The 19,843-nt window shown below is 41.7% G+C and overlaps 1 protein-coding gene across 1 annotated transcript; it reads left to right on the top strand.

The window, feature by feature from the left end:
* The first annotated feature begins 6,735 nt into the window (after positions 1 to 6,735).
* On the top strand, positions 6,736 to 18,714 carry LOC121923948 (zinc finger protein RFP-like). The gene is made up of 7 exons (XM_042454910.1): positions 6,736 to 7,157; positions 12,765 to 12,995; positions 13,773 to 13,789; positions 14,516 to 14,631; positions 15,167 to 15,220; positions 16,213 to 16,248; positions 17,125 to 18,714. Exons 1-7 carry the CDS (start codon positions 6,744 to 6,746, stop codon positions 17,691 to 17,693), a joined length of 1,437 nt encoding a protein of 478 aa, XP_042310844.1. The 5' UTR covers positions 6,736 to 6,743; the 3' UTR covers positions 17,694 to 18,714.
* Positions 18,715 to 19,843: the final 1,129 nt, after the last annotated feature.

Genomic DNA, 19,843 nt, shown 5'->3' with positions numbered 1-19,843 from the left:
GAGGAGATCAAGTCCAACAGATCCTGGCAGCTCTTTCTCTCTCTGAAGACACAGCAGTGGAAGATGGGAATGATGGAGGCCCTTTCCTCATAAACTGGGACCTGGTACTATGGACCTGCATCTGCAGGTTCTTATCTCCCTCTGAGGTCACAGTAGCAGTCGTAAAAGGAGTGCAGTAGGTCTCCATTCCAGTGATGTCACAGGCCTCTTTGTAGGTAAAAGCAATGGATTCCTTAAGAAGTCTCCATGTTTTTGCATCAGGAACATTTTGATGATGGCGAGGTAAAACCTGTGAATTCAGCTGTAGTTTACAGCAAAAATTTTAAACCTTCAGGTCAGTATCAACCCAAAAGAATCAGCCATGCATGGGCAAAACCAGTTTGATTAGCAGTCAACATGGGTTTAGTTGTCAATGGATACAATATTCTGGTCAACGAAAAGGTACAGAGGAACAAGCGAGAAATGGTACATTTTAAAACAGTGAAGATCTATAAAACTAGTCTCGGGGATCAGCCAGATAAGGAACCTTTACAACATTAAGGTACACTGGAATCCTTCCCACAGCTGCCTTCTGTTTAACATTCTTCGATTGTATAGCCAGCTCCAGGAAAAAGAAGGAATAAGGGGACAAAAGTGAATGAAAGCTGCTTCAAATATGATAGTACATTTTCTCAGTTGATACTTTATGGTTCTAAACTATGCACACCTCACATTAGATTTTTGCAAAACTGTGGAAGTTAAATCTTAATTCTCATAGAATCGTAGAATTGGAAGAGATCACAAGGGCCATCCAATCCAACCCCATTCTGCCATGCAGGAACTCTCAATCAAAGCATCCCCGACAGATGGCCATCCAGCCTCCATTTGAAGACCTCATAAACTGACCTCTCCTTCATGAAGTTTCTCATCCAGGAGGGTGTCCAAAGTCAAAGTCAACTCAACAGCAAAATGGTGATTGCAAACAGTGTGACTTCAATTTACATGCTGATCTAGATCAGTACTGGTGAGTTCAGGGCCTTAAAGTAGAGCAGTTATTCCCAAACTTTGGTCCTTCAGATGTTTTCAACCTCAGTTCCCAGAAGCCCCAGCCAGCTAGGCCAACAATAAGGAATTCTGGGAGCTGAAATCCACAACATCTGGAGGACCAAAGTTTGGTAACCACTGAAGTAGAGGAACACAGGAAAGTAGGAACTGTTCCCTGGACAGAATGAAATTGTTTAGTCTCAGAGGTGAATTTCAACTCCCTGCTCTGCAGTCAAACCATCAATGAGTGCATGTTTTTTAACCTCTGGCTTTGCCTGGTTTAGCCCCTTTCCAGCTTTTTGCTAAGCCTCCTGACCAAGGGCCCTTTCACACTGCACAATTATAGTGCTATGACTCCACTTTAACTACCATGGCAACATCCTATAGAATTTAGTGCATAAGTCAAAGCCAGCTTGAAGGCAATTAAGAACAACAAGTTTTGAGCATGGGTTCCTAATTGCATCCCATTAACAGATCCTTCCAAATTCCTAATGATCAATGATTAACCATTTTCAACCCCTTTTGGCTTGATTTTTTAAAGTACTGTATAGATACTGATTTGGAAAAGGTGATCTAGAAAATAGGCTTCCTAGCAGCTCCAACACAAAAACTATGTTACAGGAGGAAATATTTTTCTTTGCCTAGAAAGGGTCATCCAGACAACAAAATTACAGTACACCACTTGAAACATACTGAACAGTGGCCCATTTATCCCTCTTCTACATAACAACAACTTCAGAGCAGGAGTAAGGATCGCGATGTTCGACTGCAACTCCCATCATTCTTAACTATTGTCCACATTGCCCAGACCTTCTTGGACTTTCTGGGAACTTCCAAGGAATGAAGGAGAAGGAAAAAAAATCACAGGGAAAAGGTGCTTCATTGAGATGGAATCACTAAGAGCTAAAATATGGTCGACTATCTGCTTGGATTTTGAGATTACATAATAAAACAATAAGACCATTCAATATCATCTCAGTTTAAATGTTTATCTTAATGCATTTAGTGCTGATAGGATTTTTTATTCAATGGTGAGAATCAGTTTCTCACTTTCTTAAAATGCCTCATGATGCAAGCCCTGAAGCAAAGGTAACTGTTGTGGTGGTTGTTGCTGTTGTTGTGTACCTCTAAAATTTCTGACTTATGGCGACCCTAAGGCAAACCTATCATGGGGTTTTCTTGGCAAAGTTTGCTCAGAGGAGGTTTGGCATTGCCATCCCCTGAGGCTGAGAGAGTGTGACACTTGCCCATGGACACACACCAGTATATCACACTGGGGCTAATTCTGACATTAAAGAGAGAATAAAGTGCATTTAAAGCATCCCACAAATGAAGCAGAACTGGTGAGTAATTGCACAAATGATTATCACATGCACTTGCTCAAATAAAGTGATATCAGAAATGCATTGTCGCTGAATTCCTGAAAGTAAAAAGATGTGCATGAATGCTTCTTTGTGACCACTTTAATGGTGGGTTTTGTGTGACGTCATGTGAAATCGTTATGCGTAAGTATGCAATTTTTCTGGGATATTCACAGAATAAACTCCCGATCCCCTTCGTGTGATAAACTCCACAGTGAGTTTCATGGCCAAGCTGGGAACTGAACCCTGGTTTCCAGTGTCTATAGTCCAACACTCAAACCACAACACCATGATACTTGGGTATATAGTATTTGGGAACTGGGCACAGAACAGACAACAAAAACAAACAAGAATCTTCTAGCACTTTAAAGACCCTATATTTGGGATATTTATGATGAATGGACTACAGCTTGGTGCAGTGGTTTGAGCACTGGAGTAGGACTCTGGGAGACCAGGATTCAAATCCCTGTTCAACCTTGGAAATCCACTGGTTGATCCTGGACAAGTCACAGTCCTTCAGCCTCAAAGGCCATGGTGAACCTCCTCTGAGTAAATCTTGCAAACACACCCAGAAAACAACCCATAGTATTGAGTGCCTTCAAGTAGTTACCAACTAATGGCAAACCTAAGGTTATATCACTGGCATGTAGAGAGATCTTTTAGCACCTTTGAGACTAACTGAAAGAAAGAGGTTGGCAACATGAGCTTTCGTAGACTTCAGCCTACTTCCCCAAATGCATTTGGTGGAGTGGAAGCCAGGGACAGACATATATATGCCATTGGTATGTGAGGATGCCAATACAAATTACAAGTATCACTGGGTTTTTCTTGGCAAGATTTGTTCAGAGGGAGTTTGCTGTTGCCTTCATTTAAGGCTGAAAGTAAGTTTTCATGGCTGAATGGGAATCTGAAACCAGGTCTCCCACAGCCCTAGTCTGACACCCAAACTACTACTCCATGCTGCCTCTCACACTATAGGGTTGCCATACATTTGAATGTGAAGGCAAAATGTTTTAGCATAGATAAACTGGTTCACAGTTGTGTGATGATTAAAAAAAGATCTTTTTACCAACTATAAGAGAAAAAAAGCTTAATCCCTAGCTCTGCTCTGTGGGCTGGAGACATTAGGGAATAGAAATGCAAAAATGTGTTAATGTTGTGTGCCTTCAGGTCATGTCTGACCCCAAACTGACCCTATCACAGGGCAGGATTTGTTTCCTCTCATCTTCCTCTGAAGCTGAGAGAGTGTGACTTGCCGAAGGTCACCCAGTGGATTTCCATGGCTGAGGGAGGATTCAGTCCTTAGTGCATTATCCACACAGCACAAATAAAGCACTTTCATACCACTTTAACTGCCATGCCTCTAAACTACAGAATACTGGGATTTGTAATTTGGGGAGGCACCCAATCTCTCTGATAGACCAGGCTGAATACTCCCACCAAACTACAAATCCCAGGATGGCAATCTAGAAATTTGCCTCCTCTGTATCCAGAGTCTTGCAGAGACAACAGATTTAGGAATGGAGAGGGAAAAGTGGAATTTATCCAACATGCTCTCTTTGGATCTTCCTTTTATAGAGATGATTTATAGAGACGAAAGGTGAGTCCAATAAGCCCTTTAAAAAAAACCTAAAAAGATCTTGGAATTGGTTTTTAAAAATATTTATTAGATGACTCTGATATATAAAAAAGTAGCAAAATTTTTGTACTAGCTAAAGCCATGTACTTTTGTTTTTAGTGGTTTGAGCATTGAACTAACTAAGAGGGCAGGGTTCAAATCCCAGCTTGACCACAAAACCCACTGGGTGACCTTGGGCAAGAAGTCACACACTCTCAGCCTCAGTGGAAGGCAATGGCAAACCTTCTCTGGACAAATCTTGCCAAAAAACCCCATGGTAAGTTCCCCTTAGGGTTGCCACAAGTCAGGAATGGCTTGAAGGGACACAACCCACATACACATAATGTATTCTAATGCTTTTGGTTTTACTTTATGGTTTGGAAACCGCAATAAAGGCTGCTGCTGATATATGCACACAGCACAGTTATAGCAGTGTGATACCGCTTTAACAGTCTGTGGCTCTGTCCCATGGAATTCTGGGAAATGTAGTAGTGGATTAATTTGGCATTCTCTCTAGAGAGTGGTTGCAGTCACACTGCAGAACACGGCTTTGACTCTCATGGCTCCATGCTATGGAATCGTGGGATTTGTAGTTTCTTGTGGCGCCAGAGCTCTCCGACAAAGAAGGCCCAAACATTTCACAAAACTACATAGCTGATGCCACGCTGCAGAAAGAGTGCTGTTTTGACACCCCTTTAACTTTCAGGGCTCTATAATACGGAATTCTGGGATTTGTCGTTTCTTGGGGCACCAAAGCTCTCTGACAAAAAGAAAGCTTAAAATGCCTCACAATAAACAACACATCTGCTGCCACGCTGCAATGCAAACGGCATTCGACATTGCTTTATCTCGCCTGGCCATATGCAATGGATCCCTGGGGATTTGTAGTTTCTTGTGTTCTCTTGCCCCCTACGCTGGCTCCATGCATCCCTGGGCTTATAGTTTCTTGTGTGGCACCAAAGCTCTCTAGTGAGCACAGGCAGGCAGCTCAGATGTTTCACTAGAAAACTACAGATCCCCCAAATCCCATTCCCATGGAGCTAGGGCAGCTAAAAAGGTATCAAACTGTGTTAAGCCTGCAGTGCAGATGCAGCTTGACATGAAGCTGAGGTTCCAAAATTGCCTCCATTTTGCACCTTCTTAGGGGAGTTTGGAACGTTCTAGCCGGTGGGGCGGGGCTTGGGGGATCCTCCCGACCAATCCCAGGGGAGGAAAGCCTGCCAATTTGCATAGTAGTGGCGAGCTTTGAGTAGTTCAGCCACTGAGCAGAGAAGCAGGGTTCTCTCTCTTTGGGAATGGCAGTGAAGGGAAGGAGCCCTGGGAAGGAGGCCTTGAAAGGAGGAGAGGTAAGAAGCTCAAGCACTGCATGCTTTCCCAGTCGGTTCTCTTTGTTTTGGCTTTCCAGCTTCTACCTTGTCTCTGATTGTGTCCACACACTGCAGAATTAATCCAGTTTAACACCACTAATTGCCATGCAATGTGTCCATGCAATGGGAACTTGGGATTTGTAGTTTTGAGAGCTATTTTGCCTTCTTTGTTGCAGAGAGGCATGAAAATGTTCTCACCAAATTGTAAGGAATTTTCTGGCCTAGAAGACATTTTGGAGACAGTTTTGAGGATTTTATATATATATATATATATATATATATATATTAAAAAAGAAGGAGCATAATTTCCAGACTTTTCAGCATTTTGGTGAAAGCACAGATACTTATCAAATTGCAGATAACTCCAAATTAGGAGGAGTAGCTAATATCTCAAAGGACAGGATCAAAATTCAAAATGATCTGAATAGATTAAAAAGCTGGGCCAAAGCTAAATGAAAGACATTGCAAATTTCCTTATGTAAGGTATTGCAGTTAGTCAGGAAAAAAAGGAATGCAGAGGTGGATGGGGGACACCAGGGTTAACAAGACTTTGTGTGAAAGGGATCTAGGAGTCCTAGTAGACCATAAACTGAACTTGAGTCAACAGTGTGACGCAATAGCTAAAAAGGCCCACTGCAATTTGGACTGATCAACAGAAGTATAGTGTCTAGATCAAGGGAAGTAGTTGTGCTGCTCTATTCTACTTCGGTCAGGCCTCACTTGGTGGAATACTGTGCCCAGTTCTGGGTGCCACAATTCAAAGAGCATGTCCAAAGGAGGGCAACCAAAATGGTGAAAGGCCTGGAAACCATGCCCTATGAGGAGAGACTTAGGGAGCTGGGGATGTTTAGCCTAGGAAAGATGCAGTTAAGAGGTGATATGATAGCCCTGTTTAAGTATAATTTTGAACACTCAAGCTCTTTTTTGTTATATATGTTAAAACACATCAGTACAAAACATAATTCAAAAGCAGACAAATAACAACAACAAAACAAAAAACATACAAAAGACATATCGAGACAAAACAAGGCATAAAACAGACTTACTAAACTCCTTTTAGATCTTATTCTGTTCCATTAGCCCCCATTCTGTTACTTTCCATTCAATTCAGCTTGCTCCATTTTACAGTGATAAATTCTCTATCTCACATTAGCTATAACTTTCTATAATACACCTCTATCATATAAATTGCTAAAACAGGGAAACTCAAACCTTTTTTGTTAAAGACATGATAGCTACAGTGCCCCAGGTCAGTCAGTGGGATTCATGGCTGAGCTGAAAATTGAACCCTGTTCTCCAGAGACACAGTCCAACACTCAAACCACATGTTACTCCAGTGTTTTTCTCCTTCTCCTGCTCTAGAAACAGGCAGCTATGGCAGCAGAAGTTCCAATCCAGGCTCTGTGCAACGAAGCTACTTGTCCCATCTGCCTGGATTATTTCAAGTGTCCGATGACAACCAAGTGTGGGCATAACTTCTGTCAAGCCTGCCTCGGGCAGCACAGGACAGCATCTGGGGGACCGTTTTCCTGCCCTCAGTGCAGAGCAATGATTGTGCAGAAAAACCTCATGGTCAACCGGCACCTGGCTCGGATGGTGGAGTATATCAAGGAGCTTCAGGAGAAGCAAATAGCAAAAAGAAAGAGGGGAGAATGTGAGAAGCACCAGGAGCCCTTACAGCTTTTCTGCAAGGAGGATGAAGTCCTCATCTGCATGAAGTGCAACAGGTCCATGGAACACCAAGAACATAATGTGGTCCCTGTCGATGAGGTTTCTGACGGGTACAAGGTAGGAAATCACCAGGATGGATGGAAAAAGGAAATAAACTTGTCCCTCCATATTTACTAAGTAGGGGCAGAAGACCTCAGTGAATATGGAAAAACCACAAATAACAAAACATCATGTTTTTACCGGAGAGGACACCTCTCTAAAAATCTCTTAAGTCCTCTGGAGCAACTCTGTGGTCAACGCCCAACAGACAATGACCATAGAACTGCACTGGAGGAGCTACAAATGCCTAGTAGAGTATTCTTTCTAGGTATCTAGGTCCTTCAGTGCAACTTGTAGTTAAAGTTGAGCATAGAGTTGCACTGTAGGACCTAGATCTTCCTAAAGAGAACATATTAATCAAATCTGCAAATGTCAAAGCCGCAAATATGGAGGGATGTGTGTAAATGCATTGGTTTCTTTCTGCGGGGGTTCTGTGCAGGTTCAGTCCTGTGAGGGTGGTCTTCACTTTGTGGTTGTTGTGTGCCTTCAAATCATTTCTGATGTACAGTAAACTTATCCTGGGGTTTTCTTGGCAAGGCTTGTTCAGAGGAGGTGTGCCATTGTCTTCCCCTGAGTGTGAGAGCATGTGACTTGCCCAAGTTCACCCAGTGGACTATATGGCCGAGCTGGGAATCGAACCCTGGTCTCCAGGGTTGTAGTCCACTACTGAAACCACTACAAAGCAATAGGCACAAATGACTGGACCCTAACTGCAATGGACATTTTATAGTTGTGGTTTGAGGGTGTGTATATGTGTGTGTTTGTGTTCGTTTAATCAAAGACAGGGTATATCTGCAATCACAGTGTATTATATCTGGGAAGCATAATATTGGAGGGGGAAATCCCATATTTTCCTTCAAGGTTTGTAGGATCTCCTGTCAGTACAAAATCTCCTTCATAGCTGTGTTGAAGTTTTATGTTCTCATATTTAACCGTAGTATTTGCTTTTGAATTAACAATAAGTCATGGTCAACACTGCTTATAGAATCATAGAGTTGGAAGAGACCACAAGGACCGTCTGGTCACCTGTCAACTTATGGTAACCTCATGAATTTCATAGGATTTTCTTTTGCAAGGAGTGCTCAGCGGTGGTTTACCAGTTTCTTTCTTTGAAATATAGCCTAAAGTAGTATTTGTTTGCAGTCTCCCATCCAAATACTAACCAGGGCTGACCCTGCTTAGCTGCCAGGATCAGGGGAGATCTGGTGCCTTTTGGGTATTTAAACATCTTTTTATATCCTGGTCATACAATATTATAACATGTAGCATAGAGAGTAAAAGACAGGGCTGAGAGGAAGTCCTAGGTTTGAATCTCACCTACAAGCTGACTATAGGACAGCTGTGAAAGAACTAGAGAAGATCATAACATGCAAAGATACACAACTGAGCACAAAAGTTAGAATCGTACAAGCTATTCCTACTGTCATGTATGGATCTGAGAGCTGGACAGTTAATAAGGAGGATAGGAGGAAACTCAACTTATTTGAAATGTGGTGCTGGAGAAGAGTGCTAAGGATTCCACGGACAGCCAAAAAGACCAACAAATGGTCGATCAAGCCAGAGTAGATCAAGCCAGAAATCTCCCTAGAAGCCAAAATGACAAAACTCAGGTTTTCCTCCTTTGGGCACATCATGAGAAATCATGAATCACTGGAAAAAACAGTAATGTTAGGAAAGGTAGAGGGAAATAGAAAGAGAGGAAGGCCACATGCAAGATGGATGGACTCTATTAAAGAGATTACAAGTATAATAATAAAATAAATAATAAAAATTTTATTTGTATACCGTCCTTCTTTCAATCAGGGCGGTGAACAGCATCTATCAAAGACAATACAATACAGTGCAAATATTCAACACAATAGATTACAATTAAAATCACAGTTAAAACCAATTCTGGCCAGCATAACTACTGCTGTCGGAGGGGGGAGACTAGCTGGAGCCTGCAACTGGGAATGCATGCTTAAACAAGAAGGTTTTTAATTCCTTCTTGAAATGGGTTAGGGTGGTGGCCAAGCGGAGCTCTCCGGGCAGCGAGTTCCAGAGGGTCTGGGCCGAGATGGTAAAGGTCCTCCTGGCTGTGGAGGCCAATCTAGCTCCAGGGACCCTCAGTAGTCCCTGGAGCTAGATTAGTATGACTTTGCAGGAGTTGAGCAGACCAATGGAAGTCAGGGGGTCTTGGAAATATCTCATCAGTAGGGTCGCCATGGGTCGAGATCAGCTTGAGGGCAGTTGACAACAAGAGTCCTGAATTCTTTTCTCAGTCTTCCCATTCTGCAATAGAGGAAGGCTAATACTGTTCTACCCTACAGGGTTGATATAGGGAGTCTAGTCCCATCATGCATGGAAGGCACAGTGAATATTTGAAATTAATATACTGTAACAGTTTATGGAGCCAATGTGGTGTAGTGGTTTGTGTGTTGGACTGTGACTCTGGAGACCAGAGTTTGAGTCCCAACTCAGCCATGAAAATCACTGGGTGACGTTGGGCAAGTTACAGGAGAAGGCAATGGCAAACCTGTGAACAGATCTTCCAAAAAAAAAAACCCTGATATGGGCACCATAAATCAGAAATGACTTGAAGGTACACAGCAACAATATAGCTGTTTAAAGCATTGAACTTGGTGCCAGACATTTGAATGTATGACATAAAGTTATAAGATATAAGTCACATCGTTAACTTGTGTTCGAAAAATATCAGGGCTATAAAAAAGGAAAGCAGAAAAAATGAAGGGGAAGATCTCAGTTGAGTCTCCTGGCTTCCTCAGTTCCACCTCAACATTAGGAGGAACTTCCTGACAGTAAGGGCTATTGGACAGTAGAACACACCCCCTCGTAGGGTAGTGGAGTCTCCTTCTTTGGAGGTCTTCAAACAGAGGCTGGATGGCCATCTGTCAGGGATGCTTTGATTGAGAGTTCCTGCATGGCAGAATGGGGTTGGACTGGATGGCCTTTGTGGTCTCTTCCAACTCTATGATTCTATGAAATGATCTGCTATTATATTTTGCAGCCATTCACTCTGATGAGATTGCTTTTTGTATGGAAACCTCCAACTGGTTTCAGAGAGTGTGAGTGTGAAAGAATTTTCTGTCTTTGCAGGAGAAGCTCAGGGAACATGTGAAGTCTTTGAAGGAAAAAAAGGAGGCGTTTTACTTCCTACAAGAAGCAAAAGAGGCAAGAATGAAAAGCATTCTGGTAAGCATTTTTAATGAATGGCTGGTGAGATGGGATTATGTGTTATCAGTTAAGACCTCCCTATGTCTATCCTTATTGGTAATGCAAGATTGAAAATGTTGTCTGTCATTATCATCATCACTATCTTCATTTATGTCCATCTCTGATTATTTTAATGGATTATTTTAATGGTTAATGTGTTTAATTGTTGTTTTGAGGGAGGGAGGGAATAATTTGGATATTATGTATTGTATGGATTCTTTTAATTATAAGCCGCTTCAATTATCTTCTGACAGAGAGGCGGGGTAAAATTAAAGCTATTATTATTATGTCCAGGCTTTTCGTGAAGGTTGAGACTCAAGGCAGTGTTCTTGTTGTTGTTGTGCTCCTTCATCTCAGTTCCTACTTATGGTGACCCTAAGGTGAACCTGTCATGGGATTTTCTTGGCAGGTGTCTTCAGAGTGTGTTTGCCATTCCCATCCTCTGAGGCTGAGAGAGTGTGGCTTGTCCAAGGTCACCTAGTGGGTTTGCATGATAAAGCTGGGATTTGAATCCTGGTCTTCAGAGCTGTAGTCCAATACTCAAAACCAGTACACCAGGCTGGCTGTCTTACACATAATTAGAAAAAAGTAAGAAGAAGTTTATGCATTGTGGATATCATGGGGGGAAATTCTGGCGTTTCCCGGAAAAAAGAAATTCAGAGAAACAAACCTCAGAGTTGGAAAGTTACTTTTCAAAATCAATTAGTAGCAGTTTCAATTCCAAACTGTTGCATGGCCTGTTAATTTACTATTGTAGTTTGTTTGTTGTTAACTGCCTTTGAGTAGAACCCAACACATGGCAACCCTGAGGATGAGACATCTCCAAGATTCCCTCTCTGCTCAGGTCCTGTAAATTCATACCTGCAAGCTCCTTAAGGTTCCTTAAGAGAATCTATCCATCTAGCACGTAGACTTCCTCTCTTTCCACTTTCTTCCATCTTTCCCAACATTAATGTCTTTTCCAATGAGCCATGCTTTCTCATGATGTGCCCAAAGTACAACATCCTCAACTTTATCATGGATATTTCAGACTTAATCTGTTCAAGGTCCCATTTGTATGTCTTTTTGACTGTCCATGGTATCTTCAGCACTATTCTCCAGCACCACAAAAAGAATTGATTCTGATCAATGTTTGATCCCAAGGTACAGGGACTTTTTTTATTTATTTCTATTTCCTCATTGTCTAGGTTGAGTTTGTGTAGATCCTCCATGGTTGTTATTTTTAATGTTAAGCAGTAAGCCTGTCTTTGCACTTTCCGCTTTGATCTTCCTTAGTAATTGTTCTGGGTCTGTGGTGCTTTCTGCTAGTTACAATTTTCAAAACTCAAACTCTTTTTGTTTAACACATGATAGTTTACAATGCAGAGAACCATGCCTTTCTGTATTCTCTGGCCCCTGTCTTTGAAGTTTGGAGGTCCCCAAAATGCAGTAAGTCAGATCCAGGTTTACTTACAAGGAGGCAGATCTTTATTTGAGAAAACTTACAACACATACAGGAGTTTCCCACAATAAAGAGGATCAGACAGGTAAACGTTTTGTACTGGGAAAGAGCTTGCAGATGTGATTAACTGCTGTATAATTACTTTCTCCACCAATAATAGACTATTATATTATAACCTTTTCAGCATTTAGCAGAAGATGGTGCTAGCTGCCATCTTTGATAGGCAGATTTTCAAAACCTCTCTGTCTGCTCATCTTGGAATATTAAGGTCCCATGTGTTGGTCCCACCAGTGAGTAGCTGTTTATCTGTCTCTTGGCCCTCCTTCATCTTCCAGCTAGAGAAAGGAAATGTCTAACCTCCTTCTTTGGAGATCTTTAAACAGAGGCTGGATGGCCATCTGTGGGGGTGCTTTGATTGTGTATTCCTGCTTTTTTTAGCAGCATTTGCATTGAGAGAATGGTGAAGGAGCAATCATAATGTAGCTAGCTATGTGTTCCTGCCTATATTAGGCATGATAACCTATCTCTTTTGTGATCAGCAACCCCCTCCCCCCAAAAAACCCAGCAAAGGTGATAAGGCTGCCTCACCAGCTACTTCTACCATGTTAAAAAGAAAGTATAGATCTGCATGCATGGCCACCGAAATGGAAATAAGAGAAGTGGATGTTGGTGAAATAAAATTTAAAAAATATATCCCCGGATACATTTTGGAACAAATCTTCAAGGGGTCTCTAGATGATTCACAGGTTTTTTGTTTACTTATGGATGACTTATCTTACCCATGTTTTCTGTTGAAGAAGTAATGCCCAAGGACTCATCTACTTCTTAGCTGATGTATATCTGTATGTCATATATGCTTCTTATAAACAATCATATTCTTCACTGTTGTAGTATCAGGACTGTAGGTGCTTTGACTGAACCTTGTCTTCTGTCTCTGTTTAATTTCTATGATTCCTGTGCCACACACATAGAGCCAGTTAGAAACAGAGAAGGAGAAGATCACATCTGCCTTTGAGAGCTTGCAGACATTACTGGAGAAGAAAAAGCATTTTTGGCTGAGTAAGCTGAAAAATCTGGAGACAATAATGAAGGATGAGGAGAAACAAACCCTTGCTGAAATCTCTGCAGAGACTTCTGGACTCAGTCAGCTAATTACAGAGATGGAGGAGAAGTGCCTGGAACCACCAAGCGAGTTTCTTCAGGTGAGACTTAACACAGAGACTCCATCCAAGTCTCTTTCTACTCAGTGGCATCACCTGGTGCAGCAACTCATGGTATCACCCATCCCCATTAACCTCTTCCCATACCACACCATACCAAATCTTTAATAATGTTTTTTGTACTAATGTTACTCACAAATCATAGGGAGCTGGGGATGTTTAGCTTGGAGAAAAGAAGGTTAAGAGGTGATATGATAGTTCTGTTAAATATTTGAAGGGATGTTATATTGAGGAGGGAACAAGCTTGTTTTCTGCTGCTCTAGAGACTAGGATCTGGAGCAATGGATGCAAGCTGCAGGAAAAGAGATTCCACCTCAACATTAGGAGGAACTTCCTGACAGTGAGGGCTGTTCGACAGTGGAACAAACTCCCTCGGAGTGTAGTGGAGTCTCCTTCCTTGGAGTCTTTAAGCAGAGGCTAGATGGCCATCTGTTGAGGATGCTTTGATTGAGATTGGCAGGTGGTTGGACTGGATGGCCCTTGTGGTCTGTTCCAACTCTATGATTCTATAATTCCCATGAATGGAATGGAAATAGTTGTGATATAAACAACTAGCACAATTAAAATATACCTTTAAATTACAATATCATATCTGCAGCCCCTTAGTGACACCCCTGCTTCTACTAAAAGGGATGATCCTATAAATGACTAGTTGTGTTCCCCAGAAAAGTAAGAGGCAAATACACACACACACTAGAACAGTGGGGAACAAACAGTGTTTGTTCACTCTTTTGAGACTCAACTCTCTTTTTCTTTCAGGACATCAAAAACACCAGGTATGTGGCTTTTTCTGTCTTTCTTTCTCCTGTTCTTTGGTGGAAGAGTTTTTTTTCTCACTCAAATGCCATTGGAAAAACATGGAGACTGTTCCCTTCAGCACTTGAGTGGGTTTTACATCTTTGTCTTCTTGTTTTAAGTTTACACTCAATTGCTGCACCTGCTACAAGATCCCTTTATGTACTGTTTTTCCAGACTAACATGTCTGTGTCTCTGAAATCTAAAGGAATGTTCAGAGGCCCTTTCCTGCCTCTGCTGATCAAATCCTTTTACTTGAAGGTGCCATAGGTTGTATGTAAAGTATCTATTCTAATAGTGAGCAGTGGAACTTCCTGTGTATCTGAACTGGTGACAGCCACGTGTTTTCCATCTGCTTCCCCCAATCTCACAGAGAAATGGGACACCATATGACAGGAGGGTTCATCCATAGCCCAATGCTTGATCTAGAAATCCAGGAATCCTTCCATGGGAAGTTTTCATCAACACACTGTCCTTCCAATATAAGCAGGGCTAATCTACAGCCTCCACCCTTCCTTTCTTTGCTCTTTGTTAAGAATGAATTGGTTAGAGCAGAAGTTGTTTGATCAAAAGTTCCCAGCTGTGTGGGGTAGGGACACTTCCCCATAAAAAATATTCAGAATGAGCCCTTCCTGTTTAATCATGCAAGTTTACTGGAAAATGACATTTAATGACTGTTCACTAAAACTGACCGTGTTTCCTTCCAGCTTTGAGAAAAGATTAATATATGACTATGTGGACCTTTCCCCTAAGTGGGAAGAGAAACTCCGAATTCACTCACAGAAAAACTCTGATGTAAGAAAGGCTCTGGAGAGCCTCAAAGGTAATTAATTGGGAGAAGTTTGAGATGGGGAATGGATAGTTATAAATCCCCCAAGGGATGGTACAGTTCCAGGCCCGTTGTAAGGAATGGAAGGTCATTTTGACAGCCAAGGACAGAGTGGAATCCAAAGGGAAAAATTAACTCCTTTGCTTGAGAAAGCAAGAGACAGATTGTTTCTACTCTTCTTTCTCTGCCTTCTTGATTTGCTACAGGATCCTTCTCAGGCCCTCCTTCACTTTTTGTATGTTTTCTTGCCTTCCTTACTTGTCATATTTTTCTGCTTCCTTAAAATGTTTTACTCCTCCCTATTTTCTTCTTATCGGCTGCCCTGGGCCTCACAATTCCCTTCTCTGGCTACCTAGACAGGAGAGAAGAATTTAGGGGTGGGTTTCTGACAGGGTCACCCTGAGGCAAACCTGTCATGGGGTATGCTTTGCAAGATTTCTTCAATGAAGGTTTGAAATTTACTTTTGTACACAACTTGTTGTTATGTGGTTGATGGTCTTGAGGAATCGCTTTTCCCTATCTTTAACAGAGTCTCTGGTGGATGCTTTGGACAAAGCCAATTTGGAGCGAGTTTGGGACACAGGTAATTTTTTGTAATGGAAGAAGAATCTTCTGGTGTTAATCCAAGAGAGACCATATGCTAATCCTGTGACCCCTCTGCACTATTCATGTCACATAATCCTAATAATAAATACTGAACCTGATGTGCAGTTTAGGCTGAAATCCTACGCACAGTTTCCTGTGACTCCTGAATCTACCTTGGTGGAAACAAGGATAGAGTTTTTCTATTAGTGAAAGAAAATGTTTTTTCTTATATGTGTATTATTCCATTATGCTGTGAATAGATGTATTTATGTATTATAGTACTTCAATATTTTACCCCATATTTCCAGAAAAACAACCCCAGGAACTAACAGCAATGAGTAGAGCAGCAAAAATAACCACTACAGGTTAAGTAGATAATATTAGGGTTGTGCATTCAAATCATAGAAACTCTGAGCCCTGGTGCTTTACAAGGTGATGTGGACTCACTTCTAAAGCTAGTAGAATCAAAGATGGATCCAAATCAATTGCCTGCACTTCAAAAAAGTAGAGAATCTTTTGCCAAAAATGGATTTCCATTAAGTTTAGTTTTATGTGGAAAATACCCTTGTTTTGGGAGAAGAGGGAGATAGGGGAGCTATGGAAATAGCAGTTCTGCCTTTTAATCCCAGAGTACCTTTTGCCAGTGGCTTTTTCATCACTGTCCTTTGGGGAAGGGATTGGAACTTTGATTTAAAAAATAGGGCTCTGTTTCTATTGGCATCATAGTTCATTATTTAAAAAGCTTTAAACTAATTTTTGAGCACCAGAACACCCTTGTTCTTCCTTCTGTCTTTCTGAAAATTTGCAGCTGGAGGCAAGAATCTTTGAGAAACACACTGTAAAAATAAATCCATACGGCATCATCTTAATTTTTTTTAAATGATGTGTTTGCTGTATGCATATGCAGCAGTTGTTTGTTTTCTATGTCATTGTACTGCCTGGAAGTTTGTCACCTGTTTTCTTTTCTTTCTTTCTTGTCTTTTACAACAGATATATTGAAGAAAGCCATGAGTGAAGGTAAAAAAGGTAATTACAGTATCAAAAAGAAACAGATGGGCGCGATAGGGCGCCCTCGTCACATATAAGGGACGACGCTTCCAGACACCTCTCGTCCCTCACACGTGACGAGGGCGTCAAAATGGCGGTGCCCTGTACAGATGGGTGCCACCATTTTGACACGACAGACGCTTAGCGTCCGCACGTCACTCCACCATAATGATAGTCTTTTTGCGAGTGCACCATTATGGCGCTGCAAAAAGAACCTGTTTTTTTGCGGCTTCTTTTTGCCGTGTGAGGAAGCTGCGCGGTTTGTCTGTTGCAGCTTCCTTGCGCAGCAAAACAAGGCGCCGGCAGACCTCCCTTTTTGGGTGGTCTGTACCGGGCCTTGGAGACCTGGGAAACCTTTGTTGGATGATAGACTCTGAAGGAAAATATTATACTCACTGCCAACTCCTTCCCTGGTTAATTTTGGGGTACTTGGCTACCTGAAGACTTCATCCCCACCTCACACAATTTCCTTTTTGTATTATGGGGAATCTTTGAAGTTGAAGAGTACAAGTGGGTAAAGTGAGGAAGACTGTTTTCTTTCATTCACAGTTTAGGTTCGTTGATCTGTTCTCCAAGCAGGATAAGGTGCCTCCATCCACTATTTTGAGGTCATGTGTCCTCCTGATCAGGGCACTGTTGTATTGATGATGAAACCCATGTGCTTCCTTCATAGCCAAGACAGTTATCATGTGATTTAGATCTTTGCCTCATATGGCACTTCTATTTCTGGACCTCCTAACCAGATTCAAGGGCAGTCTGGAAAAAGGTGCAATTCTTCAGCAGATCAAACTGAACCTTTCTGAGACCATCCACTACCCAGACTTTTCTTTCTCTCTCTCTCTCCTTCCCTTTCAGTGAATGTGAACTTAGACCGGCGCACAGCATGTTCCTTGTTGTCAGTGTCAAAGGATCTGAAAACAGTGACATGTGCTGCAAAATGGTGGAAAGTAAATGACGACAACCCACAGAGATTTGACTGGGATCAGTGTGTGCTAGGCTGTCGAAAATTCATTTCAGGAAGACATTACTGGGAAGTTGAGGTGAAGATGGAGAAAAGGTGTTTTGGAGCGCATCTATTTGACAATCCACCTTGGGCTATTGGAGTGGCAAGAGACTCTGTCAAGAGGAAGGGGCCTATTGATTTTAACCCTATTGAGGGGATTTGGGCTATAGGGGAATTAATCAGTGATATGTCCTGTATTTCTCAAATTTCTGCTTTTACTTTTCCAAAGCCCACCCCTTTGAGATTGAGAGAAAAGCCCAAAAAGATCCAAGTGGTCCTGGACTATGAAGAGGGCTGGGTGGATTTTTTTGATGTGGAGAGGAATGAATTTATATTCACTTTCTATTCAGCAACATTTGCTGGGGAGGCAATCCGACCTTTTTTCTGCACAGATGATGTGCTGTCACTCTGTAAGTCTTGAGAAGACCTTCCAACTCCCAGTCCCAATACATGGAAAGGAGATGGTCCTCTAGAAGAAGGGCAAAAATTATGTGGCCCTCCAGATGTTTTTGGATTGCAAACTAAACATTCCTCACCAGTGGCTGTGTGGGTTTAGACAGCTGGTATCTGCAATCTAACAATATCTGGAGGGCATTCTCTGAAGCTGATTAAGGCCATGTTCTGGCTGATGTTCTCCCTGAAAGCTTCATAGGGAGAACATCTGGTTCCTCATTTCAGACTTTTAACATTTACATGATCCTGAAAAATTCAAATAAGGAAGGCAAGATTAGGTGCGCTGTCAGTTACTGTAACTTGAATTAGTCCCTCTTATCTCAATCATTTAAGATGATATAAATGTAAAAGTTAGAAATAGGAAGTGATATCTGTAAGGAGCTTGTAAGTGTAGAAGCTTCTTTAGAAGAATAGGAGAAAACATTCACTAAGGAAGTGGGAGCTGAGGAAAAATATAGGATCAAAACTGGTCAAACTATCCACTTGGAGCTGTTTGCTCCATGAAGGCAAATTCCTGTTTAAAAACAAGTTTTCTTTTCACCTTTTAGCTGACATCTCCTTTACTGTATAGACTTTCTCTTTTGGAATAATGTTTTTTCTGGTTTTAAGAAGTTTCATAATTGAAAAATATTAATTTCTGTTTGCAAATTCTCCCTCTGGTTTTTGTCATCTTGCTTTTGTTTAAATATGTATTTAATCCTATTCCATACACTGGAGATTTATAATAATAATAATGCAACCCACACTCACCCCTCAAAAAAATTTACACAGTCCTCAATTTTTACTCCATCTTTCCTCCAAACAGCCTGAGGAATTAAAAATTACTCTTCCTAATTGTCGGTTTTTCTCCCATAACAATATCTGAGGTAGGTCTGGGTAAGAAATATTAGTTCTGTGTTTTTGTTGCTCAGAAGGGGATTTAAACCTGGATCTTCCCAATCTCAGGCTGCATCTATACAGCTGAACTGATTCAGTTTGGCATTGCTTTAACTGCCATGGCTCAATGCTGCGAAATTTTGGGATTTGTAATTGTGAGCTATTTCGTCTTCTCTGTCAGAGAGCTTTGTTGGTGCAATAAACTACAAATCCCAGGATTCCATAGGATGGAGCCATGACAGTTAAAGTGGTGTCAGCCTGCATTATTTTCCAGCGATGGAGGTGGAAACATCCTATCATGTGTTGATTCCATCTCGCCACTCCAAATAGGCAGGAAAACAGACTTGAAAGAGTTACTACCAAAGGGAGCAACCTCCACCATTCCTCAAGTCTTTTTCCTGCCTCTGGTCTGAGTAAGCTGTGTTTTTCCTTATCTCCTCTTTCCTTTACTTTGTATTAAAGACTTTAACATTTATTCATTAATTCTGCAGAGTGGCATCAGCCTTAGTTAGGTCTTCTTGGCCATTAAAGTATATTTACTGAAACACCTTTCACATTTCAGAGGCCAGTTGGGGACATGGCCAGGGGTTTGGAGAATAGGTAAGATACACAGGCTCCCTGGGCTTGATGGTCTTGTAACCAGTATCATTTGTATAACGAGACCTCATTGTCTTCATGCTGGAAAAAGAATCCTTGCATTCTGCACATTGGAAGAGAGTAGAAAACGAATTTGATTTTGGAAAAGGATGGAAAGAGTAGGTTGCTCATGCATCTCTTCCCACTTGTGCATCTTGTCTCACTGATGAGATCAGCCTCTTGGTGCAGACCATCCTAATCTGTCCCTCATCCCTGCAGAGGATCCAAGTCCCAATGAGTCTCAACCTGACCAGGTAATGATTTGTCCATGGCAATGGAACTGTGGAGAGTTCCTCCAAACCAAGATCACTATCACCCCAACCTGCACATAAAACAAGGTCCAGAGTGTGCCCAGCAGCATGAGTAGGACCAGATACCACTTGGGACAGACCCATGGTTGTCGTGGAGGCCATGAAATCCTGAGCCACTCCTGAAAGGGCAGTCTCAGCATGGATGTTGAAGTCCTCCAGCACTAATAGACGAAGAGACTCCAAAGATTATCACACCAGTGTTTACCGTGGGGTATGTGCTAGTAAATCACCTCTAAAACGTGGAGCAAACATGTATGTGCGAAATCCTGGCACGCTTCCTCAACGTCAGGGAATC

The sequence above is a fragment of the Sceloporus undulatus genome, chromosome 2, assembly GCF_019175285.1.
Source record: "Sceloporus undulatus isolate JIND9_A2432 ecotype Alabama chromosome 2, SceUnd_v1.1, whole genome shotgun sequence".
Classification (NCBI taxonomy): domain Eukaryota; kingdom Metazoa; phylum Chordata; class Lepidosauria; order Squamata; family Phrynosomatidae; genus Sceloporus; species Sceloporus undulatus.
This window is presented reverse-complemented; position numbering and strand designations above follow the sequence as displayed.

Coding starts and splice junctions, on each gene's coding strand:
- LOC121923948 (XM_042454910.1), top strand. CDS start 6,744: ATGGCAGCAGAAGTTCCAATCCAGGCTCTGTGCAACGAAGCTACTTGT. Junction 14,632..15,166: donor GGCTCTGGAGAGCCTCAAAG/GTAATTAATTGG, acceptor TATCTTTAACAG/AGTCTCTGGTGGATGCTTTG. Junction 16,249..17,124: donor CATGAGTGAAGGTAAAAAAG/GTAATTACAGTA, acceptor CTTCCCTTTCAG/TGAATGTGAACTTAGACCGG.